Here is a 24512-nt window from a genome sequence, read left to right on the forward strand (position 1 = left end):
TCTTCGTATATTGAATTCGGAATGTATACGGCAAAAGAACATCTCTCGTCAATGGTGTTGTAAAATTAAGTTATGATTTTATAGATATATGAATGGATTTGTCGAAAGTAACGACAAAAAAACAACTTTCGATTTAGACATCACAGAAAAAGTACAAATCGTCAAAAAGAAGAGTCATTCTAGTGAGACGAAATCAAGGTTCCAATTCCTGAGCTTACAACGACGACGGACGCCAAGTGATGAGAAAAGCTCACGTGGTCCTTTGGGTCAGGTAAGCTAAAAATGTAAGATTTGGATAGATAACCAAACAGGACGTTGGACCACATGCATGTGTACCATTGGAAGAAAGTATAGAAAAAACTAATCTTTGGAAACAAACAGGCAAATTAACATAGGAAGCGAAGAAACTGTTCAGGATATCTGAGCTACTCGAGATCAAAAGCGTCATTTAGAATCACTTTATTTGGAATCGGGATGGGAAAAGTTAAAAATCAGAAGGAACAAATATTTTTTTTTTTTAACAAGAATATGAATACAGATGTTCCAGAACACTTATCATATTTGAAACCTCCTACCTTCACTAAAACAAACAATAAAAATCTACGAAAAGGTTGAAATATATACCAAAAGTCCAAACTCGAAGCAGAGTTTCCCTTTTAATTTCCATCTAATATTAAACTGTGGAATTATCTAGATACAAGTATTAGAAATGAACGCTCTTTAAATAGTTTTAAATTTTGAATTAGTCAGAAATATTATTAAAACATTCCCCATCAACACCTTTATATCGCACATGTGTTTAGCATGGATTTGTATCTTAAAAATATTAAACCCAAAGCAATGTGTCAGTGTTGATAGTATTTGGTAATAAACATAATTTCTTGAAAGAAATTCAGTCAACTACTGAACGTAGAAAATAAAATAAAACCTATTGATCTAAAACTCTGATACATGCTAATAGCGTGTACAATCTACGACTTTCCTGTTTGAATTGTTTTACATAAGTCATGTTGGGATCTTTAAAGCTTGCTGTTCGGTGTATGCCAAGGCTCTATACTGAAGGCCTTGCTTTAACCTATAAATGTTTCATTTATACATTGTGCCTTGAATAGAGAGTTGGCTCATTGGCACTCATACCATATCTTATTGTTTATAAGTATATTGATTGCGAATAAATGGTATGTTCTAATTAATTCTATTGGCACTATTTCTTGTACATGTAAATATAAACATATATTGTTTCAATATAATATAAATACTGTGTCTGAAACTTATTCAAACTGTTAGACCTGCAAATTTGTGATAGCAAATTGGTGTTTTTTTTCTTTGACGGGATTTGAATTCATGTTATTACAACTCTGATTACAAATCAAGTTACAGGAATGAATGGTGAATATTTAAACATACCATGCAGTAAAAATCCATACATACATTGGATTATAAATATGTAACTTTAATGTTTGGATCAGTCCTTTTTCTTTGCTTTATGATTCAACCTGAAAGATTATTCACAGTGTAAGACCTTTAATGTCCAGAAAACAAATATTCACTGAGAGATATGTATACTCTATGGATACCTGTGTTTTGGTATTGCACACGGTCTATTTCTCTGACTGGTATTGACGTCTTTACACTAAATCCATTAGATTTTGGATGTGTACCTGTTGATACATAATTTGTTTTTTGTTGTTGTTAGCTTTAAACTAGCAGTCAGTAACTGTGGGTACTCTCAGATCTGTACTAAAAGCTTCTTTTTTTTTTTATTGTTGTTAGGATGTATAATTACCCTCCTACATCCAGTCTGTGTTTTTGTTACTTATTTTTCTGCTTTGTACCAATCTAATAAATTAAGCTCGTTTCAACTGATTTATAGTGTGTTCGTATGTTGTACTGTTACACCATTATCCAAGGTGAAGGGTTTGTGCTCCATCTAACCTGTTTAACCCCTCTTCATACTGTCTGTGCTTGTCCCAAGTCAGGAACCTATAATTCAGTGGTTGACATTTGTTACTGTATATTATATTTGTATCTTGTTCATTGTTTCTTATTTAAGTCAGGCTGTTAGTATTCTTGTTTGAATTGTTTCACATTTATTATTGCAGGGCCATTTAGAGCAGACTATTCTGAATTGGTTTTGCTTATGTTTGAAGGTTGTAAAATGATTTAAAGTTGTGTAATTTAGTCTCTAGTGGAGAGTTGTATCATGGTCAATTCTACAACATCATCTTATAATAAATATTCAAATTTCTCCATTTTATAAATGCTGCCTTCATCAAGTTAAGTCTTCTGTATGCACTTTGATTGGCTAATAAGACCTAACAACAACCTACAAAATTCAAGGTCAATCACACTACCACGAGACTAATGTTGATTGCCTAATAACATCGAACAACAACCTACAAAACTCAAGGTCAATCACACTACCAAGCGACTACTGTTGATTGGCTAATAGCATCAAACATTGACCAACAAACCTCAAGGTCAATCACACTACCAAGAGACTACTGGTGATTGGCTTATAACATCTAACAATAACCTACAAAACTCAAGGTCAATCACACTACCAAGAGACTACTGGTGATTGGCTTATAACATCTAACAATAACCTACAAACCTCAAGGTCAATCACACTACCAAGAGACTACTGGTGATTGGCTTATAACATCTAACAATAACCTACAAAACTCAAGGTCAATCACACTACCAAGAGACTACTGGTGATTGGCTTATAACATCTAACAATAACCTACAAAACTCAAGGTCAATCACACTACCAAGAGACTACTGGTGATTGGCTTATAACATCTAACAATAACCTACAAAACTCAAGGTCAATCACACTACCAAGAGACTACTGGTGATTGGCTATTAACATCAAACAAAGACCTACAAAACTCAATGTCAATCACACTACCAAGAGACAACTGTTGATTGGCTATTAACATCAAACAAAGACCTACAAAACTCAATGTCAATCACACTACCAAGAGACAACTGTTGATTGGCTATTAACATCAAACAAAGACCTACAAAACTCAATGTCAATCACACTACCAAGAGACTACTGTTGATTGGCTATTAACATCAAACAAAGACCTACAAAACTGAAGGTCAATCACACTACCAATAGTCAACTGGTGAAAATAAACTCATCATAGATACCAGGACTAAAATTTTACATGAGTGCTTTGTCTTCAAAAGACTCATCAGTGACGCTCAAATCCAAAAATGTTTAAAAGGCCAAATAAAGTACGAAGTTGACGAGCATTGAGGACCAAAAATTCCTAAATATACAATAAATATATAATGGAAGACTAGAACAGTATTTGAAATTTTAATATTTTCTACAAAACATATTTTAAACTGTATACATTTTATACTTTCAATCTACGATTACATGTAGCTTTAATCTACACTATACATATATGAAACTTAATATAAATAACATTTGTACCTGAACTGAACATTCTAGACAATTTTTTCCATGTGGTTTTTAATCAGTTTTAAAAAAAAGGTGAGCTAAACATATGCCCAAAATCTAAACTCAGGAGAATCAGTAGAAATTTTGCAATTACAATTATTAAATGGATGTGCTGTTTTTGTTGAAAAAAATGTTGTTTTAAAACTTGCACCCAAAAAATATTTAACAGAAAAAATATATCAATGTTCATTAGGACTTTTAAAATTTCTTACTATAACCATATGAAATCTTTTTAGGATTTGAGGTATTAAAGTTTTATTTGAAGTTTGGAATATCAGGTATTTCTTTTTTGGGAAGATATGTATGGTATACTTTTAATTTTAAATGAAATGGAAAATCTTCATTATCTTCAGAGGATATCTGATTCAAGAAATGAAATGGATGTTGGATTTCTTTCTTCCTTAAACATCAGACAAAAATTGAAGCTTTCACGTTTAAATCTTTATATGAATTAAATTCAACACATCATTTAAAGTATCTACCATCTGGTACAAAAAAGTCACAAATAATTATAAATCTCTCTAAAAGTTGGTTGCTATCACTTTTTCTTCACACTGAAGTAACTATTATTGTCCCAGACTCTGTTGTGACGGTATAAATCAAAAGCTCTAAAATGACTAGCTGTAGATAAAGATTCTGATGGAGTTGATAGACCAGGAAGTGAAAACTCTCCTTGTTCTTTTTGTAACTCTGTGGTGAAGAATTCCATCAAATCTGGTTCATTGGAATGTTTAACTGTCTGTAAAAAAAAAATATTTGATGAATAGAACAAATGTAAAGACCATATAAATTCATCTCAACTGTTAGGTTGTAACCACCAGTGTGGCATTTGCTTACCTTTTCAGAGCACCTGAAACCACCCCAAGTTATTGGTAGTGTTCATGATTCTCAAACTTTAGTTTTTCATGTTGTGTTTTGTGTTCTGTTGTTTGTCTTGTGGTTGTTTCCTTTTTTCCATGATTTTGTCAGTTTGTTTTAGACTTCCTAGTTTGAGTGTCCACTTGGTATCTGTTGCTCTCTTTCAGTTTCAGATAGTTACTAATTTAATAACTAGATATATGCAATGCAACTTTTATGCCATATTTGTATTTGGTGCATGGTACATTTTATGTCTTGCTCTATGCAATAAAATAAAATTGGTTATGTTTTTTCAATTGTACGGGCTGCATTTGAATATTTATATTGTTTACTTTTTTTTTCATACATGTATGTGTGTATTGAAATTTGATACAGTATGAGATATGTAAAGGAATTTTGTTGAAGACTGTATGTTGACTGCTGAATGACTTTTGCATTCCTCTAAAATATACACCAAATCTCCTTTTATTCATATTTATCTCAAATCAACTATGTTATTCCCATTACAACATACCTGAGATTTGGGTCTGCTTGTTTTACTTGATACTTTGCTAGATTTAGTCTGCTCCACTTGATTACATAAGTCCTCCACAGGAATCTCCAGGCTTACCAATCCACTAAACATGCTGTCTTTTGTGTTCAGTTTTGATGTAGCCTGTTAAATATAAAGAAATTACTGGTATTTCATCAAATGATAAAAACAACAGATTTATTAGTATAATATTCCTTACTTTAACTTAATGTTGTCTTCAACCACTCTTTAGCATGTACCCAATTAAATTATGTAGATAATTTAACACAAATTACATTGTACATGTTGTATGTAACAATTACTTAAACTTTTGTGTATTTTCCCCATGGATCAATCCTTCTGTAAAAAGATAGCACATGTACAATGTATTCAATGATTTATAAATACATGTATATAAGCTTTTCCATAAAAAATTGAAAAAGGCAAAACAGGCAAAATGTATAAAAGCACTGATTATTTATCAATTTTTGAAAATTGTAAATCAAATTTGAGATGTATTTTTTCTGGTTTTATTGGGTTTCACGGCTGCTGCATGGTTTTGTATACCATACATTTCTTTACATGTAAGTTCAATTTTTAAGAAAACCTTCTTTTTGATATTGTATGACAAAATAAACATGAAAATCTGAATTAAGTAAACATTTGTTAGTCTTGTATTATTTTAATTTTAGTTTCTTGTGTACAATTTGGAAATTAGTATGGCGTTCATTATCACTGGACTAGTATATATTTGTTTAGGGGCCAGCTGAAGGACGCCTCCGGGTGCGGGAATTTCTCGCTACATTGAAGACCTGTTGGTGACCCTCTGCTGTTGTTTTTTATTTGGGCGGGTTGTTGTCTCTTTGACACATTCCCCATTTCCATTCTCAATTTTATTAAATTACTCCATCAGTGGTTACCATTGCTGTCATAATCATATTCATAAGTTGAAGATTATATATATCTTATTAATATTCAAGAAATATTGTGTCTTTTATCCATGTTCCAAAACATAATTTCATATCACCAAGGGCTTAGGCATCATGCAAAATCTTAAAAATTGATTCTATTAACATAATTATTAAAGCCTTTTCAAATCTTACCCATTTCGTTGACATATTTTTACTTTAAGTTGCAAAATTGAACCTATTTCTATAACTTATTATTACCTTTTCTGTTATTTCTGTTTTCTTAGTATCTGACAGTTGTAATTTCTTCTCTAAAGCTTTTGCTACATCAATTTCACTGTCTTTTATCTGCTGTAGTTCTGTTCGCATCCTTAAAGTACTGTTGTACTCAGGCCTTTTAAACACATGTTCATATTCTGAGTTGTCTGGCATACCATCCGAAAATGGATAATTATAGTCTGATAAAGGAGGCTGTCCAGCCGTCTCTCTTTTTACTTTAACTTTGCGTTTTGGGGCAGAATCTCCTTGACCTTTTATATGTACCTGCTCTTTTTCAGAGTTGGAAGAAGAATCTGGTTTCTTAATGTCTTTATGTTTTGATCTGGTTTCCTGAGTTTTATGATTTTGTATATGGCAGACAGGTCTGGTATCAGTTTGTTCATTGTATATAACTTCAGGTAACACTGAGGTTTGTTCATGTTTACTGATAGTATCTGTCTGATCCTGATTTGTTGATTTTTTGTCAAAATGATCAGCTAATTTCATTTCCTTTGATTGGTCACTGCCATGCAGAGGAACATAAACAGTTTTATTATTCACCTTATTTACTGTATATTGAGTTGGCTTATTTTTAGATTTGTTTTCACTTTTAGACGAGGAATCAATGAGATCCTTAGCATTATCATCACTATACGATGCTGGTTTGTATGGCTTTCCTGGTCGACATCTTGAAAACAGAAACAAAGACTCCTCATCCCCACCCTCACTTGATCCTCTAGAGTCATCCAATTCAAATCTTACCCTGTGTTGACCCTTGAACTTTCCATCTTCACAAACCCCATTTCTTAAATTACTTTTATGTTCTTTATCATTGGGTTCTAAGGCTTTTTCTGGGGTCAAGGTTAAGTCCAAATCAGGGTCAATTAAAGTGTTCCTGTTTATTTTGGTTGGCACAGGGGCATTAAACTGTCTTCCTTGTAGATTGTTAAATTTCCCTGCTGATGATTTTTCAGGAGTTATACAAAGATCTGGATCTGGTCCAACCAAATTGGCAGCTGTTTTCCATGATGGGGCAGGAACTCTGTATAGGGGTAAGGAATCTTCTGAGCTCTCCGATGTATCCCATCCTGGTGGAGGGAAACGACAGTGTGCCTTGTCACTAAGATTTAATAGTTCATACTGTGAAACAGCCCCATGACCTTTCTCAGGGGCCCTTGTTGTAGGAAATCTGTGTGGGAGAGGTTCTGTTGCTTGACAGATGAAATGTGTTGCCATTTTACAACAAAATCTTCATTTTATCCTGTAAAAAAATAAAAGAGAAAAATTAAACATCTTTCTTTTTCTTTACAAAAAATAAAAAGAGTATAGAAAAAGGAAGTATCATTAAATATTTCATTCCAGTCTTATCTATACTAAATCAGTGCTAAAAAGTTATTAATGGAGTACTAGTGTGTCCCTTGGACACAAATAATGTCCATGATTAAAATGTGTACATATAAAGGAACATAAACTAATATCAGATAATGTAAACTAATTTTGAGACGTATGGACGATTAGATATGGTAGATCATCATGATCATAGTATAATGTAAGAGTAAAATTTCACTTTTGGAGAGTGTAAAATAAAATTTAGCACCGAACTCATGTTAAATATCAGTTTGGTATGGTCAAGATGTATGGTTAAGTTAGCATACTTTTAAGAGAGTTACTCTCCGTAGCTAGTTATTATGTTATCATATGTATATGCAAATTGCAGTCTGTATTTAAATTGTTTATTAGTTTGATTTGTTCTCTTGATTTATTGTGACCATAGATGTACATGTGTTTGGAAAATAAAACATTAATTTGAAAAGTAGTTTTACTATTTATGCCAGAGTAAAGCATAAAACTGGGTAAAATTTGACAGACCTGAAATTTCAATATGTTAACAAGCTTTCAGAGTATGAATGGTGATTAAAGTGTAAACAGCACAGGTTAAAAGTCAGGTACATGTATGAACAAAAGTTTTCCTGGATAGACTTAATATGTAAGTGATAAGGCAATTTGAGGTGGTCAAATCAGAAAATCGCTGGGGGCGTCTTTTTACCACAGAATACCACAGTATACTCAGAATATACCACAGAACTACACAAATTACAATAAAACTACTGAAATATACCACAGAAGTTACAGGACATCAAAATTACTTTATGAAATGCATATCTGATAATACCGAATCATAATTTCTTTAACTCAGGTTACACTAATCACATGACCAGCCTGCGCCAAAAAAAATTTCATCTACTAGTCCAGACACAAAATTTCCAAATTTGTCCCAATATGACCATACAAATTTTGAAAATATTCACTAGTCTGAATCAATTTTTACTAGTCTTGGGCATCGGACTAGTGACTAACGGTGCAGACTGTATGACGATTGGCAGGATAAGATAAACATTATCATAACATTTTTGTTATTTGGCATATTTTTTTACATTTGAAATCTAAAATAAACATTTAAAAAAAATGTTTTTCAATAGCAAAAAAAATTATTGCACGGTTTATTGAATATATTTAACTGATCAATTAAAAGTGTTATTATCTATTTTGTTTTACAATATATTTTAGTGATATTAAGAAATCTGCGAGATTATTAAATATGATGTTTTAATCTTGGATCTTATTTATTATAAAAATTGTATTTTTAGAATTATTCATGTTATTTGACAATACTTATGATAATCATGATAATTAGAACAGGAAGACTACATTATCATTCTATTTTTTAATTGCCACCTGATTGAATAAGATAATTCAAATAAATGTATTTGGTGTCTCAGGTGTGAAAATATAAATGACATGTTTATTGGCTTGATTGGTGATTACAGAGAGTGTCAAAATTGGTTAATCTAATTAAATTATGGTACTTTAATTGTGCAGGTGAACTTGCTAAGGTCAACATTAATTTTGGACTAAAAAATATAGAAACTACAGAATAGAATAGAATAGAATATTTTTATTTCCCAAATTACAGGGCCCATAAAGGGCATAAAATCAGATACAATTGATTACCACATGTATATATATGTAAATGTCACATGTATGTATACCAGTTTTTTTTCACTATAAAGTTCCAGTTCAACATTTCTAAATGCATACAAAATTTGGTAAAAATCCGAAATATTGTCAAATAATTGAAGAAGATACACATATATACAACCTAATGTTCAGTGATCATGTGATAAGACACTTGAAACAGTCATCAAACTTGAACTTTTTGACAATTAAAATACACACTTATTATATGTTATTAGTGAACTCAAATATTTAATACTGTCCGTTAACAACTTCAGAATTTTTTTTGAAAGTATTTGAATATTAATTTTACTTATCTTAACATAAAATTAATAAAAAAGGGGCAAAAAAACCTGACAAACTAAATAAATTATGGTCCCAATTACAAATATAGATTAGCCATTCAGTAGGGGGCTTTGTGATATAGTGAGTTTTGTTTCTAAAAAATATAATTTATTTGAATAATATATGTCAAATTACAAAAAGAATAGTCAATACATTAACTGGATAATAATGCCTGAAGTATTAAAATTTTGAAGTTCTGTGGTACATTTTGAGTGTTCTGTGGTAAAATGACGCGCTCGAAAATCGCTCCATACTCAGAATCAAGAAAGGGTTTTATAATTAGTAAACAAAAAGTTATCTTATTAATCAATGAAAGCATTATTCAAACAAATGAATGATAGTTTTGGGATATAACATCACTTGAATCAGTGAATCAAATTTTGTAACCAGTTTCCAGGGGGTCTCATTGGGGGATTCCGATCCCGGATCCCGCTTACTGTTTTGTCAGATTCCTGTATCTCGCTTACACTATGTACGTAAGCAATTCTCATTTTTTTGTCATTTCCCGGGTCCCGCTAGACCTCATTTCCCGTTTTCCCAACACAATAATTTGACTTTCAAGTGTCACGCTTACAAAAAATCAGCAATCCCGCGTCACGCTTAGACCCCAATGAGACCCACTTTCCATTTTTTTTAAGTTATAAATCAGTGTACTACTACATGTATGCAATATATAAAGTAGTTGACCTTGTGTTCAAATCAATTTTTCTTAATCTGTTTAAAAATATTTTATATAATAATGACATTTAGAATTAAAAATTATATAAACAATACATTTATACAAGTGCAGTAAGTATACAACGTCAACTGTACAACAAGTCTGTGCCTGCAACAGAGTCAGAGATCCACAGCAAAATTCGCCTACGTCAAAAATACCTAGTCGACTTAAGAACGCTTTAAACTAATATCAAACTTGGTCCCCTTTTTTTATAACACTACAGTCGATTCTTACATTCAACATATTAAACAGGAAAGATATTTGAATTTTGTTAACCGATGAGCAACAGTCGCCATCTGTAAACAAAGCAAGGTAATAATTTCTTAAAGGATTGTAAATTCTCAGATACAAATTTAGATAATGCAAAATACCAAATAAATATATATATACGATAAGAACGCTATGAACTTTAAAACTGAATTTGCTTTCTGGTCTGTAATTTCCCCAAAAATAATCATGCTTTCGAATCTTGTATTGATACTTATGCTATTTAATTAAAAACATTAACACTGTCTTACCTTATAAAAAACTTTTATTTGGTACGTTGTTGTCTTTATAATGTTTTGTGGTATTTTGTTGTATTTTTTATGATTTTCAGGAGAATCGTCTGATAACTTTCACCAAAAGTTCAAGGTTACAGGAAACGACAAGTGCGCTTGAACGGAATTACATAAACTACATGTAGATCTGCAAAACAGAAATGGCTAGTTCGACAGTGGTCAAGATAGCTCCAGTAAAAAGAGCCTTATTGCAATTAATTCAGGTATTATTCATGACTTTTGATATTGACTCGTTCATTTGGACTAACAGAAATAGCTCCCAAAAGGAGAGGACAGGCAGAAAAAAAAGTAGAAAACTGTTCATTGACATTGACATAATTTGTAGGTTTCATAACATTAATTTACTATTAATGTCAAATCGAAGAATATACAAATTATGTATTTGTAATATGTCATCATATATAATTTTTTATTAAGGTTCAACCTGAAGAGCTAATCATGAACTGTTTTAAAATATAAATTCTTGTTTATGTAATTTTGGCATTTTCATGATATCACTGTTTATGCGGTCTCACTAATTAGCGACAACAAGAATTTTAGCGACAACAAGCGTCAACAAGCGACAAGAAGCGACAACAAAAATTATTTTAGCGACAACAAGCGACAAGAAACTATTTAGCGACAAGAAAACATTTTTTTTTTTAATTAAAATTAATTATTGCAGTAAATATTAAAAGAATATGCAAAAGAAAATAATTTTAGACAAGAAAGTTAAAATTGATAGAAAAGAATGAAACATTATTTACATAATATTTTATCATCTATTATGAATAACAGCCAGTATTACTATTATGAGATTACTTTTCCTTGTGTTTTAGAACATATTATTTATCTTATAATTTGTTTTTTAAAACTCTTTTCGTGCAATATATATTAAGCTCGCAAAATGAATTATTTGTGCATCATTGTCCTGAAAATATTGACACAAATTGTGAAATACAAAGAACTGAAATCAAACAAGAGGAAAAGAAAATTGAAATGTGAATGTTTTCATCTTTTTATTTGTTTATTGCCTCATTAAACGATATTTATCATGTTTATGCATATTGATTGAAGATGAACGGAAATTAATGACAATCTTGAGTTTTCAACAGGTGTTCACTATTTACAATGATTGTATATTCTGGCACGTGTAATTGTATAGTCTGACGCGTGTACAAAGTTGAAGGTGTTAATTGGATGTTATTGTAGCAATAATACAGGGGATACGCAAACAGTTATTCTTACTATAAGGGATTACGTGTACAATGCTCGAAAAACAGAGTCGAGAATTCCATTGCAATGGAAAAACAATAATTGTGAATCAATCAATCACATCTTGAAACTAAATCAAGATTGGAAGCCTGAGAAACTTCCAGAGTTAATTAATAAAATTTACAAAGAAATAAAGCATCGAATTGACATAACATTATCTTATACATATTCTTCATATTTAAAAATAAAAAAAGAAGCTCAATCTCTTTCTTCTTCACAAATGTTAAATTTCTTCATCTACCAATATACTTCTTCTTCTTCTCTCCGTATAAGCTTCCTTTATAAGGAACACCAAGGATTATCTCCAAGTAAAAGTACTATTTACACATTTACACATACTAATATAAACTTCACAATAACTTTCTTCCTCACAAATGTTTCATTTCTTCGTCTATCTATATAATAAAACATTTTAATTAGACATATCTGCTCGTATATTTAAAAAAAAAACATTAAATACAAATTTCTTTATATCTAATAAAAAAAAATGTTTTCTTGTCGCTAAATAGTCTTCTTGTCGCTTGTTGTCGCTAAAATAATTCTTGTTGTCGCTTGTTGTCGCTTGTTGACGCTTGTTGTCGCTTCTTGACGCTTGTTGTCGCTAATTAGTGAGACCCCTGTTTATGTAATGCAAACAAGTTTAATGATTCTTAATTTAGTCTTTAGTTTAATTTAGTTTTCATTGTGTTATTATTGGGTACCCAGAGTACCTGAAAGAAAGAGATAACATTAACCTTGCGATCACAAATTATACTTGTATCACAGACACAGTTATATTGTTACCATTACTGATCAGTATATAATTTATTGGTATCAGAGTTTTATTTTGTCTTCCAGTTATCAGCAAGTCCAGTATAATTTTGTCTTCCAGTTATCAGCAGTACATACATTTACATGCATGTTATATTCATTTGTAATTTTTTTATCGTATAATCATATGATATTGTGTTAAGAATATTACAGATGTAAGATGATATGACTTATTGACACATGTTGGAAATAGATGTACAGTTTTTTCTTGTGAAAAACTTGCATAAGGTCATGTTTTTCTCTGACTTTTAATGACATCTTTACACTAAATCCATTACATGGAGATCTTGTACTGATTGATAATTTAGTCACAGATGCCCAGAGATGCAAACAGTTTTTTTTTTCCTGTCAGACAATGGGGCCTACAGGGTACCAAGTTTTGCCAGACCCATCAAATTTCTGCCAGACCCATATTTTCACTCAAAAATCAAATGAAATTATGCTATTGAACAAACGTTAATTTTGATTTTGTTGATATTATTTTATCGGCCATGACATATTTCCTGAACTTATCAACTATGCTTAATAGACCTCCTTCCTAGAGAGCGAATTTCTAAAACAAAAAACATGACGGAAATACGGAGAATTGTTCGGGGCGAGATGGACAAGGTACGAAAGACTATTACTGGGTGGAAATACTGGTTCCCGGAGTTAGAAAATGCGGGGGAACAGGACATTTACTTTTATTAAAGATGATCGCAATTTTATAAACAAAATACTCTGCCGGGGCCGACGGGGATTTCAGTTTTGGCGGACTTAAATATTGCCGGCCATCAGGTCCTGCACAGCTACGAGTTTTGCCGTACCTGCATAAATTCTGCCCCTTAGGTCCGACGGGTCCGACGAATAGTTGCATCTCTGGATGCCTGTTTTATTTATTAGTTGTTATTGTCTATGAACAAGCTGTCTGAAATTTGGAGTATTCTCAGATCTGTACTTATTGTTATTTTGTTGTTGGGATGTACAAGTACAGTCTGCACGGTAAGCCACTAGTCCGATGCCCCAGACTAGTAAAATTTCATTCGGACTAGTAAGTTTTTGCAAAATTTTGGTTGGACCAATAAGAAAAATGTCAGGATATTGCTCTTCGGACTAGTAGTTGAAAAAGTTTTTGGTGCAGACTGCAAGTACATGAACATGTACCCCCCAAGAGAAAATAAATCTGGAATTCCACTGGAATCCCGGCTGGAATTTTGATGGGATTCCAAGTGGGATCCCACCTTATTCCACCGGGATAAAATTTCGGGAATCCCGCCAAAAGTCCGGGAATTCTGATGTAAATCCCGGTTGAAATATACTGGGATCCCACTGGGATATTGTGGGAATTCAATTGGGATCCCACTGGGATAAAATTTCGGGATTCCCACTAAATAAGCGGGATCCCGATGTAAATGTACTGGGATAAAATTTCGGGATTCCCGTAAAAGAAGCGGGATCCCGATGTAAATCCCAGTGGAAATATACTGGGATTCCCGGAAAAAAAAGCGGGATCCCAAAAATAAATACCAGCAGGATATACATGCACCAATTCAAATTGCACTGCCACTGGGATTTCTGGGTTATTTATGCAAAAGGATACATGTCATGTTTTCCTTTCTGTTAATTAAATTGCTGTCTCTGTACTTCCAACTAGAATTGCTGAGTAAATTATGGTAACTGGAATATCTGCATGCAATCTGTTTCGTTGGCAGCTCCATTTAAAAAGATCAGTATATCCCCTAAAAGTATCAAAAAAATCCACAAAGAATCATTTGTTCAATACGTTTTGAAGCAACAAATTCAATAGAAATATTATTGCATGTTAATGTTTATAGAATACAGTAGATTGGAAGCTAGTCCAAATAATTATGAAGTCTTTGAAGGTTATTTTAATTTTTTTGCAAATTAATTACCTTCCCCCTTTTTTATCCCCTGACGATAAATAACTAGCGACTTATTATTTTCACCAAATAAACATACACACAACTGAATTAAATTTTGACATACCTACTTTTTATGCCTGTTATGTGACAAGTTAACAAGTTTATTCATTGTATATGTTAAAAATAAATATATTTTCAGTTTATGCTTTCAGACTTTCTGATGTTGATTTGCTAAGATAAAAACCATACAAATCATAGTTCCTCAATAAATTATTTTCATAATCATTATATGCACATATACACATGTTAAATTAAATTATTAATGCACTTATCTGAAAACATCATCTTCGTCCTGTCCATAATTCAGCGTAAACAAATTTTGATGACGTTTTTACCAGTACACAAACGTCGACGTGACAATCTCGCCCCAAATTATATCGGCCAAGTTGATCTGTCTCCGTAACGGTATTATAAATAAATTAAGGGTATCGCATAAAAGAATTAATTACTGGCCAGTTTTGACTAAATATAAGAAAAGAATACTTTAGTAATCGGCACCTGGTGCATGCGGATAAGATAGTGGCCGCATTATTTAGGACAGTATTTTCTTGGGTCGAACTGGTACAATTGAAAACAAAGCACGTGGTCATCATTTTTTTTTAAACATTTTACATAAGTTGAGAAACCAACATTTTACGACGTCAGTCATTATCTTATCATTGATGCCGGACGACAACTAATAGAAACGCACTTATGAGAACTTGAGGAACATCAGAAACGCCCAAGCTTGTCTGGCAAAACACCCGTTGACATTTCCTCGGACGCCCTCCAGTATCATTTTTATCGCGAAAATCTCGGCATTTTTCTGACTTATAAATATCTGTCAAACTGAATATTAAGTGACACTTAAATGTGATTGGCTTCACCTGACAGCTTTGGTGTCATGCACATTGTTAATTAACACCAATAACCTATACTTGATGTTATTAGAGACATATGTATACACAAACAAAACACTTGCATATTTTCAACAGCATAAATTAATTATGGTTCAGACAATTTCCCGTTTTAACTAGACTGGGATCCCAGCATCAGATAGTTTTCCCGATTGGGATCCCGGCTTTAAACAGTTCCGATTGGGATCCCAGTGTCCGATATTTATCCCGTTTCATCTAGACTGGAATCCCGGCTTCAGACAGTTATCCCGAATGGGATCCCAGTTTCAGATATTTATCCCGAATGGGATCCCGCCTCCGGATGCTTATCCTGGCTTATCCCGACAATTTCACCGGGATTGCATTGGGATCCCGATCGATCCCGTTTTCGTTTTCTCTTGGGCCTCCCATGTTCTCTCTGTTCCGATTAGGGGATAGATGTTTAGGGGCCTGCTAACATGTTAAACCTGAAAATTATGTATGTGTCTGTCCCAAGTCAGGAGCCTATCATTCAGTGGTTGTCATTTGTTGCTGTGTTGCATATTTGTTTTTTGTTCATTATTTTGTACTTAAATTGGGCAATACATTTTTTTGTTTGAATTGTTTTACATTTGTCATTATTCAGCCTTATATAGCTGATTATCAGGGACCGTGCTGGGCTTTGTGTTGCAAATTGTGATTATTTTATTTCATCTGGCAACAAATTAAGGTTGCTGACATACATGACATAGATAAACTATACATTGTATATGATGAATATTTCTTTTGTCTTACAGACAAGATGTGCACAGACAGCAGCAGCCACAGAGGTTGCCCCAAGAATGAAGAAATTCTCAATCTACAGATTTGTAAGTTCGAACAGCCATATGCACAACTATTACTTTAAATATCTCTAAATTACTTATCTACATAACGTAACGGTACCCAAATGCACCTATTTAGCAAAAATAGCAGCGGAAATCTTACAAGATCTCCTAGAGACTAAACAATTTGTGTTTTTATGATTTGATACTGTGCATGTCTTTCAAAATATGTAAAAATATTTAGATATACACAAAAAAATTCACAGTATTTATCAACAGATGAAGTGTTTACTGAAAAAGCAAAATGTACCGAAACGTCGCCATGATGTCATCAAAACGTCATCTTTTTAAGATTAGCAAATACAATATGTTACAAGTATCCATTTCTTAAAAAAAAGAAGAGTAAGCAACGACAAATATCCAATTGTTCAAAATATTTGAAAAAAATAAACAAAAGCTTTGTTATTCGTCTTTTGACAATGCGAATTTAAGCATGGATGCAATTTGGGTACTCCTCATTGCAGAATCATTGATGGTTTAGAGGTTAGTTCAGACCAATTTTTCTATGATTCCATATGAATGGTGTACCTATATAATAAAGAAGGATACGGCTACAAAATAAACACAAAATGGAAATTTTTGTCGATCATAAAAAAACGTAGTTGAAAAAACTGTCAAAATAGGTGCAATTTGGGTACCGTCACGTTATACACTGTATATACCTGAAGAACAGAAGAGTCAGATTTAATTTTTCATGAAAGTGTGAAATTGGAAAATGATGTGTGCTGCACTATAAGAATAAGCAATTTTAATACATGTATATATATATGTAAAGATTCTTTAGAGTATGGAAGGCATGTTTAAATATTATGTGTATTGCAACATATTCATGATCATCCTAATTTATTCCAATAAATTTTTGAACGTCATCTCTTAAGAAGTTTGGTCTCTTTGTTAAAATTATATATATAATGATACTAATTTTTATCAATTATTATATTTATTTCATGATATATTTGGAATGAAAAGGCTAAGGTTAAAGATAAGAAAAAATTTAGCCAATGTGCATGATGTGAAATGCCTCAAAATAAATTATAATGTTGCTGTTGCATAAAAAATATCCAGATCATCATGAATTAAGTGTCAGAATAAAATTTGTGAAAATATAAAACATTTGTTTACTTTTACAGAACCCAGAAAAGCAAGGAGACAAACCCAAAGTACAGACATATGAACTGGATCTAAATAAGTAAGTTATGAAGGGTTATGATGTCCATTGTTTACTGGATATCCATTTGACCTTCAGGGGTGTGGAAATATTTGTTGTGAGCACTTGTCCCTGGGCAAGTAAAACTGTAAATTTTACTTGTCCGGAAAAAAAGTTACTTGCCCTGATGGTCCAAATTAATGTTGTAGTATTTAAAGTATTGTTAGCTAATATATGATTCTTAGCACGGTTTTGCATCCCAAACAAATCAGTGAAATCAATTGGTTTATATGTGTAAAAATTTAGGAATGTTGGAAATGGGTTTATTACATCAATGGGACAGAAACTCTAAAGCAAATCAACTGAATGAAATGACATGTAAAGGACAAGTTTGCAGCATTGTTTTTTAATAAAAATTGTAGCCAGTAGGTACACTAAATATACTAAATTTAGAGGATAGTGAGTGAAGAAATGGAAACTGAATAATAGATTAACTAATTATTTCTATCAACTAACACACTTGTTTTTTTCTTGGTACAAATGTAGTTGAACACTTCTATTTACCACTTAGACAACACATAAGGTTGACTTTGATCTATAAAAAAGACAAAAACAAAACTTATTATCTGAATTTCTTTCCAAGGGGTAATCTGATATTCTCGATTCTGTATTTTTTCATATACACCTTGACCATCTCCGTTTGCGTTTCATGCTTTCGACTAGACTCGTCATTCTTTTTGTCTTGCTTGCCCGATGTTTTATTTTAAAAATATTCATCAATCTGAATCTCGATTCAAAATCTTAAGAAATGACACTTCCGGTGAATAGTAGAAAAAACATAATCGACGATCCCGGGTCAATGGACAAAGCCAATGCAATATTACGCGACTCGGGTTTGCATACTTATTTTTACTCATTTGGTAATCGATCTATTTCCGGAGTTATGTAATATTTATCGTCATGAACATTGATGTTTATACTTAAAAATATGTTTTTACTCGCTGATTATTGGTTTCTTTTACATAAATTAAACATCTTTATACGTTTTGAAATTAATCCTATATTTTTGCTGAATTTGAACTTTGTCTTGTATATTATTTAACTTGTCCATGGGCAACCAAGACAAAAATAATTACTTGTCCGGGTGTTAAAATGTACGAGTCGGGCGAGTCGGGCATAGCATTTCCACACCCCTGACCTTAGTTTTAAACACTTACTCACATGATTAACAAGATGTCATGATTATGTTTTTTTGTTTTATTAATAAATGTTTACATTTAGATCAAAAGCAAGGTAATTTCTTTCGAAAAAAATACCAAATTTACTGCTTTATTTATATTATATGTACATGTACGTAGATCTTTGTAAATAGACTCTCATAACAGCTATGTTGTGGTAATATTGTGATAGTTTTAATAGTATTGATAAACAATTATGAATTTTAGATGTGGTCCTATGGTTTTGGATGCATTGATCAAGATAAAGGATGAAATGGATCCAACTTTGACCTTCAGAAGGTCATGTAGAGAAGGTATTTGTGGATCATGTTCCATGAACATTGGTGGTGAAAACACACTAGCATGTCTACGGTAAGTGTAAGGTTCAAAGTTCAAAATTCTTTTTTCAATTAAGGGCCTGAAAGGAACATTATGACAATAATCATGATAATACACAGTACATTCATATTCATAACACATAATTATATACATTGAGATTAAATTCAAATTCAAATTAAGTGAATGAGATTACTTCATACGAAAAATATCAAGCATAATTTGATAAGAACATAGAACTCTTCATGTTGTGGCCTCATGTCATGAATAAGAATTAGTTTTTACTGTGCATCAGATTTGCTTGACATAGGTTTTTTTTTTCCCATACAAAAGTTTAGTCTTTTTTAACTTAAAAAAAATCAATTGTTTTAATGATAATTCACAACTACAAATTATACTTGGTATAATGGTATATGGAACAAGTATTCATATCCCATATAAATATTAAAAAAAAAAATGCTTTGCATTTGTTAAGCTGTTTAATATTGAAAGGAACTGTGTGAAGACTCAGTATTATCATAGCTTTATTCTTCTTTCCAGAAAAATAGATCCTAACACCAGTAAAGCAATGAAGATTTATCCCTTGCCACATATGTATGTCATTAAAGATCTGGTTCCGGTAAGTAATGCCTTAGTGACACAATGTGACATTTGAACACTTTTAGTGCTTCCATTGTGTGTTTTAATGATAACATTGTAATAGGTACCAGATTAGTAAACCCCTTTCTTCAAAGGAATGGAATATAGATCTAATACATTGTATACTGGTTTTTATCTGTTCTTCTGTCAATCCATTGAATGATACTTTTGTAACTTTGTCTGAGAACTACAAATAGATGGAAAATATAATTCTATATGATTTTCTGGTATTTAATTCTTGCATTCATACTCTTGTAAGCTTAAGGTAAATGAATTAAATGATTGGACATGTAAATAATTTTGCTATGATTTACAGGATATGAGTAACTTTTATGCCCAATACAGAGCTATTGAACCCTACCTCAAAAAGAAAGATGGATCAGAGAAAGATATTGGTAAAACACAGTATCTGCAGTCAGTGAAAGATAGAGCTAAATTGGTAAGAAATTGACTTATTTTTTTTTTGGAAAGATTAGAACTTGTTCTAAATCTTTACTAAGGCACCGGCCTCCCTAACAACATGACAGGTTAGCTACTGTATTCACACTGAAATATAGTTCTCTATGGTTCTCATGTATGTGCACATAATACACATATAAACTGATAAAATGGGTATATTATTGTTTAAAAATACTTTAAAAATTGATCAAAAGGCACTCTACAACTTTTAATATTCATGTAATGTCATATAACCTCTGTTTCAACTTACAAAATGCCCCAAAACAAAATTTTTTGATTATTTTTCTTGACACTTTAAAGTTTTTAGCTGTTGGTCTAGATTTTATGTCTTACAAGGATAGTTGGTAACATTTACTAGAAGAATTTTTGATTTACAATTTTTTGTTTTTTTTTAAACATGTTCAAAACAGGCAAAATTATTTGGATAAGATATAAACTGCAGTTTAAATAAAATTGTGCAAATTAAGAGACCCATATTATTTAATTTGAGCTCATACAAGAAAAGCATGTTTCCTTCTAAAGACCTGCTGTTAATGCAATTTTCAGCAGTAGGTCTTTATTAATGTTCATTTCCCCCCACCATACCTTAATATGAAATTATTCAAACTACTCTTCTAATCTTTCCATGAGTGATTTCCATCACTTTGATTATATAAGCCTGTATTTATTTCTGAATGATTTCTTAAAATTAAAAATTATTTGGCAAGAAAAAACTTTTATTTATTTGGAAATGTTTTGATGATATTCAATTAGGAATGTGATTTCTGTTACTAATTACAGCTGTTGATTATCATAGTGCTGAATGTTCCAGAATTACTCTTAAAACATTTAGAATTTAATGTGAAAGTTTATCAGAAAGTATTTGTTAAAACATGGAAAGCATGAATCTACATAGTTAAGTCATGTTCATTTTTAATTTGCATTCGTGAACACATATTTTTGTATTTGAAAAGTTTATCCTCAGAGGCATTTGCACCAATGTTTGATCAATTTATGTATTTCAGGATGGTTTATATGAGTGTATATTATGTGCATGCTGTAGTACATCTTGTCCTAGCTACTGGTGGAATTCTGATAAATATCTTGGCCCAGCTGTTCTCATGCAGGCATACAGGTACATGTAATACTGTAGAAACAGGATCTTTTGTGTAATTTTCTTCCATCCAGACTTCATGCAGAATAATTTGGAGGTTCCTGTTTAAGAAAGAAGTGCTCTTCATGAATTCATTTTGGATTAATTATTTTAATAACATCCATCCACAAGATAAACCAATTAAGATTTAAATCAAATTATTAGATTTTACAGGAGATAGATTGAAAAATGGCACTTTATGTTGCTTCTGTGCAATAATTTTTGAACCGTTCAAACAAGGCTCTTTAAATCTAAATATGCTGCCACTGATGATAAAATGGTTGTGTATTTGATACTGGATATTATCATTTTTTGCTTATCAGGAGTTATTGCCCTTGACATATTGAAAAAATAAGGATTGACTTTGGCAAGTCATACTTGTATTCATAATGAAAAATGATGCATGTTTTATTATACACTAGAATTGAAATTATATTCTAGTAATTTTCAGAAGGGAAAGAACAATTGTATAAACTCCACCCTATGAGATGATCCATACTATACACCTCAAACAAAATAAAACTAGAATACATGTAGAGGCCTAAAACAATAAACAGGTATTTACCTTCAATTTGAATTTTCAGATGACACATCTCCATATTTTCCTATAATATCTTTTGCTTATCTCCCTTTACAGATGGATGATTGATTCCCGAGACGATTTTACAAATGAAAGGTTGGCCATGATGGAAGACAAGTTCTCTGTGTACAGATGCCATACCATTATGAACTGTACTAAGACTTGTCCTAAGGTAAAGTACATGCAATTAGCACAGTGGGTGAAAAGGGGAGGGGTGTTATTGGTCTGTGTACAGATGCCATAGCATAATGAAATGTACAAAGACTTGTACAAAGATAAAGTACCTTCACTGACAAAAAATAAAGTAGAAAATAATTCCTTAAAAAGTATGAAAGAGACATTTTGATAGTCTAACCCTTAAAATTGTTACAGCTAATAAAGATCTAAACCTCTTGCACTAATGTTCATCTCTCTTAAGCGATATCTTGCCTGACCACCTCTTTTATCCCCTTCATTTGATGTGTTTGACCTAATGATTTTGCCATTTGATTGGGGAATTTTCATTTTAAATTCTTTCAAGTTAAGTATTTTTTGTGATTTTACTCATCTTGTCAGACTGTAGTAATAACCTCAATTCAAAGGTCACCTCTCTTGTAATGTCAGTTTTCTTTAGTTCCATGGCTGACCTTAATGAAATTGTTTACTGCAATGTATTGGTGCAATATGTGTCTTATATATGTTTCATAAGTACATGCACGTTAGTGAACATAGGTTTCAGAAAAATATTTCTGAAATATTGAACTCATCACATTTATTTAAAGGGCTATCAGAAAATGAAAATTAAAGAAAGACAAATAGACGACGTTAAAACCATATTTATTACGTATAGAGAGGTCAATTGTATGTGTAATATAATGATCAATAGCAATAGTTCTGTATTAGCCTGCTGTACTGCTATTGATAGTAGTCATATTTGTACAGGCTTCATCAAATCTAAACCAAAAATATTCTAACTTTAAGTATAAGTCATATAATATCTATTTTATTTATAATTATTTTCTTTTAGTAAAACAATGTATTTTGTTTGTATGTTCATCAATTTAAATGTTTTGATTTCAGGGATTAAATCCAGGTCTGGCTATTGGAGAGATCAAGAAGATGTTAGCTCTGTATCAGAGTGAAGCAAAGACAGCCAAAGCTTAATTAGGACATGGCCAAAGATTAATCCAACTTATGATGGATTTAGTCAGATCTTGTGATAGAGTGACATCATTTTTAAAAAGTTTTCCATCTGCTTTTATAATATTATAGTTGTTATCCTATCTTCTTGTTTTTTGTGTTTAGGACTTTACTATTGGCCTTTTATCATTTCGTTTAAAGGTTATTCTGTTAATAGATAGAGAGAAAGAGAAGAAAAATTAACATAAGGAATAATAATAGTAAAAAAAAGTTATTGTTAGAACTATATGTATTGTTGTGTGTAAATATCTAATGTCAGACACAATTTAACACAATCAGAATTCTTGTCTGAAAATAAAATGTTTGTATTCAATTTATGAATGTCTTCTTGAAAAGTGAATTTTTATATTTTTATTTTGAATTCTTTCAATCAATGCTGAATGATAGCACATAGAAATCTAATGGTATTTTCTATTTAATTTCTACTGCTATACTAGAGTAATAAATAGAACATTTATAATATGTAATCAAAGCTTTGCTTTAATATTATAAAAACAGCTTTACAAAAAGAAAATATGAAAACTTTCCATGTATAAAGAAAAATATCTATTTGCATTTATATAACTCAGTTAAACACTCTAATTCAATACTTGCACATCATGTTAAAATTGTTGAAAGAGGAATTTAGTTAAATAAACAGTTAGAATTAAATAAGCTTTTCTAATCGATATTTACGTTTTAATATTAAATGAAAACCATGTATCATGGTTGCAGATAATGCTAAAATATAAAATGATTCTGAGTAATAAAATGAAATCCTTTTATTCTGGCAATAATTTTTTTTAAAAATCAGTAAGTTATATGGTTTTAAAAAGATTTTATGTAGCATCTGGTTTTGTGAAAACCAAACATTGTATTCTGTTAAATAAGTAATATATGCCTTTAAAGCTTATTTTTGTTTGTTTTTTATGCCCATTGGGAAATTTGGACATTTGACATGTGGTTTTAGTCATTTATAAAAAAAATCTGTGTTTTTTTGTTCACCTAAAAAAAGAAGTTTTTTTTGCCGGTATCATACATGAAACAACTCATGAAAACATCAGATAAAGCTTGTATGAATGAAGGCTGGATAAAATCTGAGAATTTCCCAGGACTGTTGTCAGTTTGATCAAGGTCAGGGGTGAATGTATCATAGATTTAGGACATACAACATGGAAGAGTTGATCAAATGATGAGTTTGCAGGTAGACTATAGAAATATTGTCTTAAAATCTCAAGTGTGAACCTAAATATATTGCTATTTCATATACAAATGACACAGACAATCTTATTTTTACAGAAATATCAGTAAGATAAAAGCAATGACAAAAATTATTCTTGAAATAAAATAAAGTATGTTCATAGTTTCGAGCTTTAAACTAGAGAGAGAATGATACATAATGGAATTCAATATGGCTTTATGCCTTAGAAATACCTGAAAAAAAATGACTCTTTCAGTTTGTTTAC

The 24512-nt window shown here is 31.4% G+C and overlaps 2 protein-coding genes across 3 annotated transcripts; one reads left to right on the forward strand and one right to left on the reverse strand.

Moving 5' to 3' along the window:
- Positions 1-3320: 3320 nt before the first annotated feature.
- LOC143057614 (uncharacterized) lies at positions 3321-10422 on the reverse strand. 2 transcript variants are annotated; one of them, XM_076230946.1, is made up of 4 exons: positions 10329-10422; positions 6020-7277; positions 4854-4994; positions 3321-4220 (listed from the first exon to the last, which is right to left on the reverse strand). In XM_076230946.1, exons 2-4 carry the CDS (start codon positions 7250-7252, stop codon positions 4020-4022), a joined length of 1575 nt encoding a protein of 524 aa, XP_076087061.1. In that variant the 5' UTR covers positions 7253-7277; positions 10329-10422; the 3' UTR covers positions 3321-4019. The 2 variants fall into 2 exon arrangements, with proteins under 2 accessions (XP_076087061.1, XP_076087062.1); XM_076230947.1 differs by lacking the exon at positions 10329-10422 and adding an exon at positions 10151-10169.
- Positions 10423-10712: 290 nt separating this feature from the next.
- On the forward strand, positions 10713-23959 carry LOC143057321 (succinate dehydrogenase [ubiquinone] iron-sulfur subunit, mitochondrial-like). The gene is made up of 9 exons (XM_076230617.1): positions 10713-10857; positions 16292-16363; positions 17509-17567; positions 18971-19114; positions 19619-19697; positions 20034-20156; positions 21181-21290; positions 21946-22060; positions 22948-23959. Exons 1-9 carry the CDS (start codon positions 10795-10797, stop codon positions 23029-23031), a joined length of 849 nt encoding a protein of 282 aa, XP_076086732.1. The 5' UTR covers positions 10713-10794; the 3' UTR covers positions 23032-23959.
- The last annotated feature ends 553 nt before the right edge of the window (positions 23960-24512 follow it).

Source organism: Mytilus galloprovincialis, chromosome 13 (assembly GCF_965363235.1).
Source record: "Mytilus galloprovincialis chromosome 13, xbMytGall1.hap1.1, whole genome shotgun sequence".
NCBI lineage: Eukaryota > Metazoa > Mollusca > Bivalvia > Mytilida > Mytilidae > Mytilus > Mytilus galloprovincialis.

Excerpts from the sequence above, each read along its gene's own strand:
- LOC143057614 (XM_076230946.1), bottom strand. The coding sequence starts at position 7,252 with ATGGCAACACATTTCATCTGTCAAGCAACAGAACCTCTCCCACACAGA. Across the intron at positions 4,995-6,019 it reads AAACAGAAATAACAGAAAAG|GCTACATCAAAACTGAACAC; the intron begins GTAATAATAAGT and ends TATATTTAACAG. Across the intron at positions 4,221-4,853 it reads CAAGCAGACCCAAATCTCAG|ACAGTTAAACATTCCAATGA; the intron begins GTATGTTGTAAT and ends TTTTTTTTACAG.
- LOC143057321 (XM_076230617.1), top strand. The coding sequence starts at position 10,795 with ATGGCTAGTTCGACAGTGGTCAAGATAGCTCCAGTAAAAAGAGCCTTA. Across the intron at positions 17,568-18,970 it reads TATGAACTGGATCTAAATAA|ATGTGGTCCTATGGTTTTGG; the intron begins GTAAGTTATGAA and ends TATGAATTTTAG. Across the intron at positions 22,061-22,947 it reads GTACTAAGACTTGTCCTAAG|GGATTAAATCCAGGTCTGGC; the intron begins GTAAAGTACATG and ends TTTTGATTTCAG.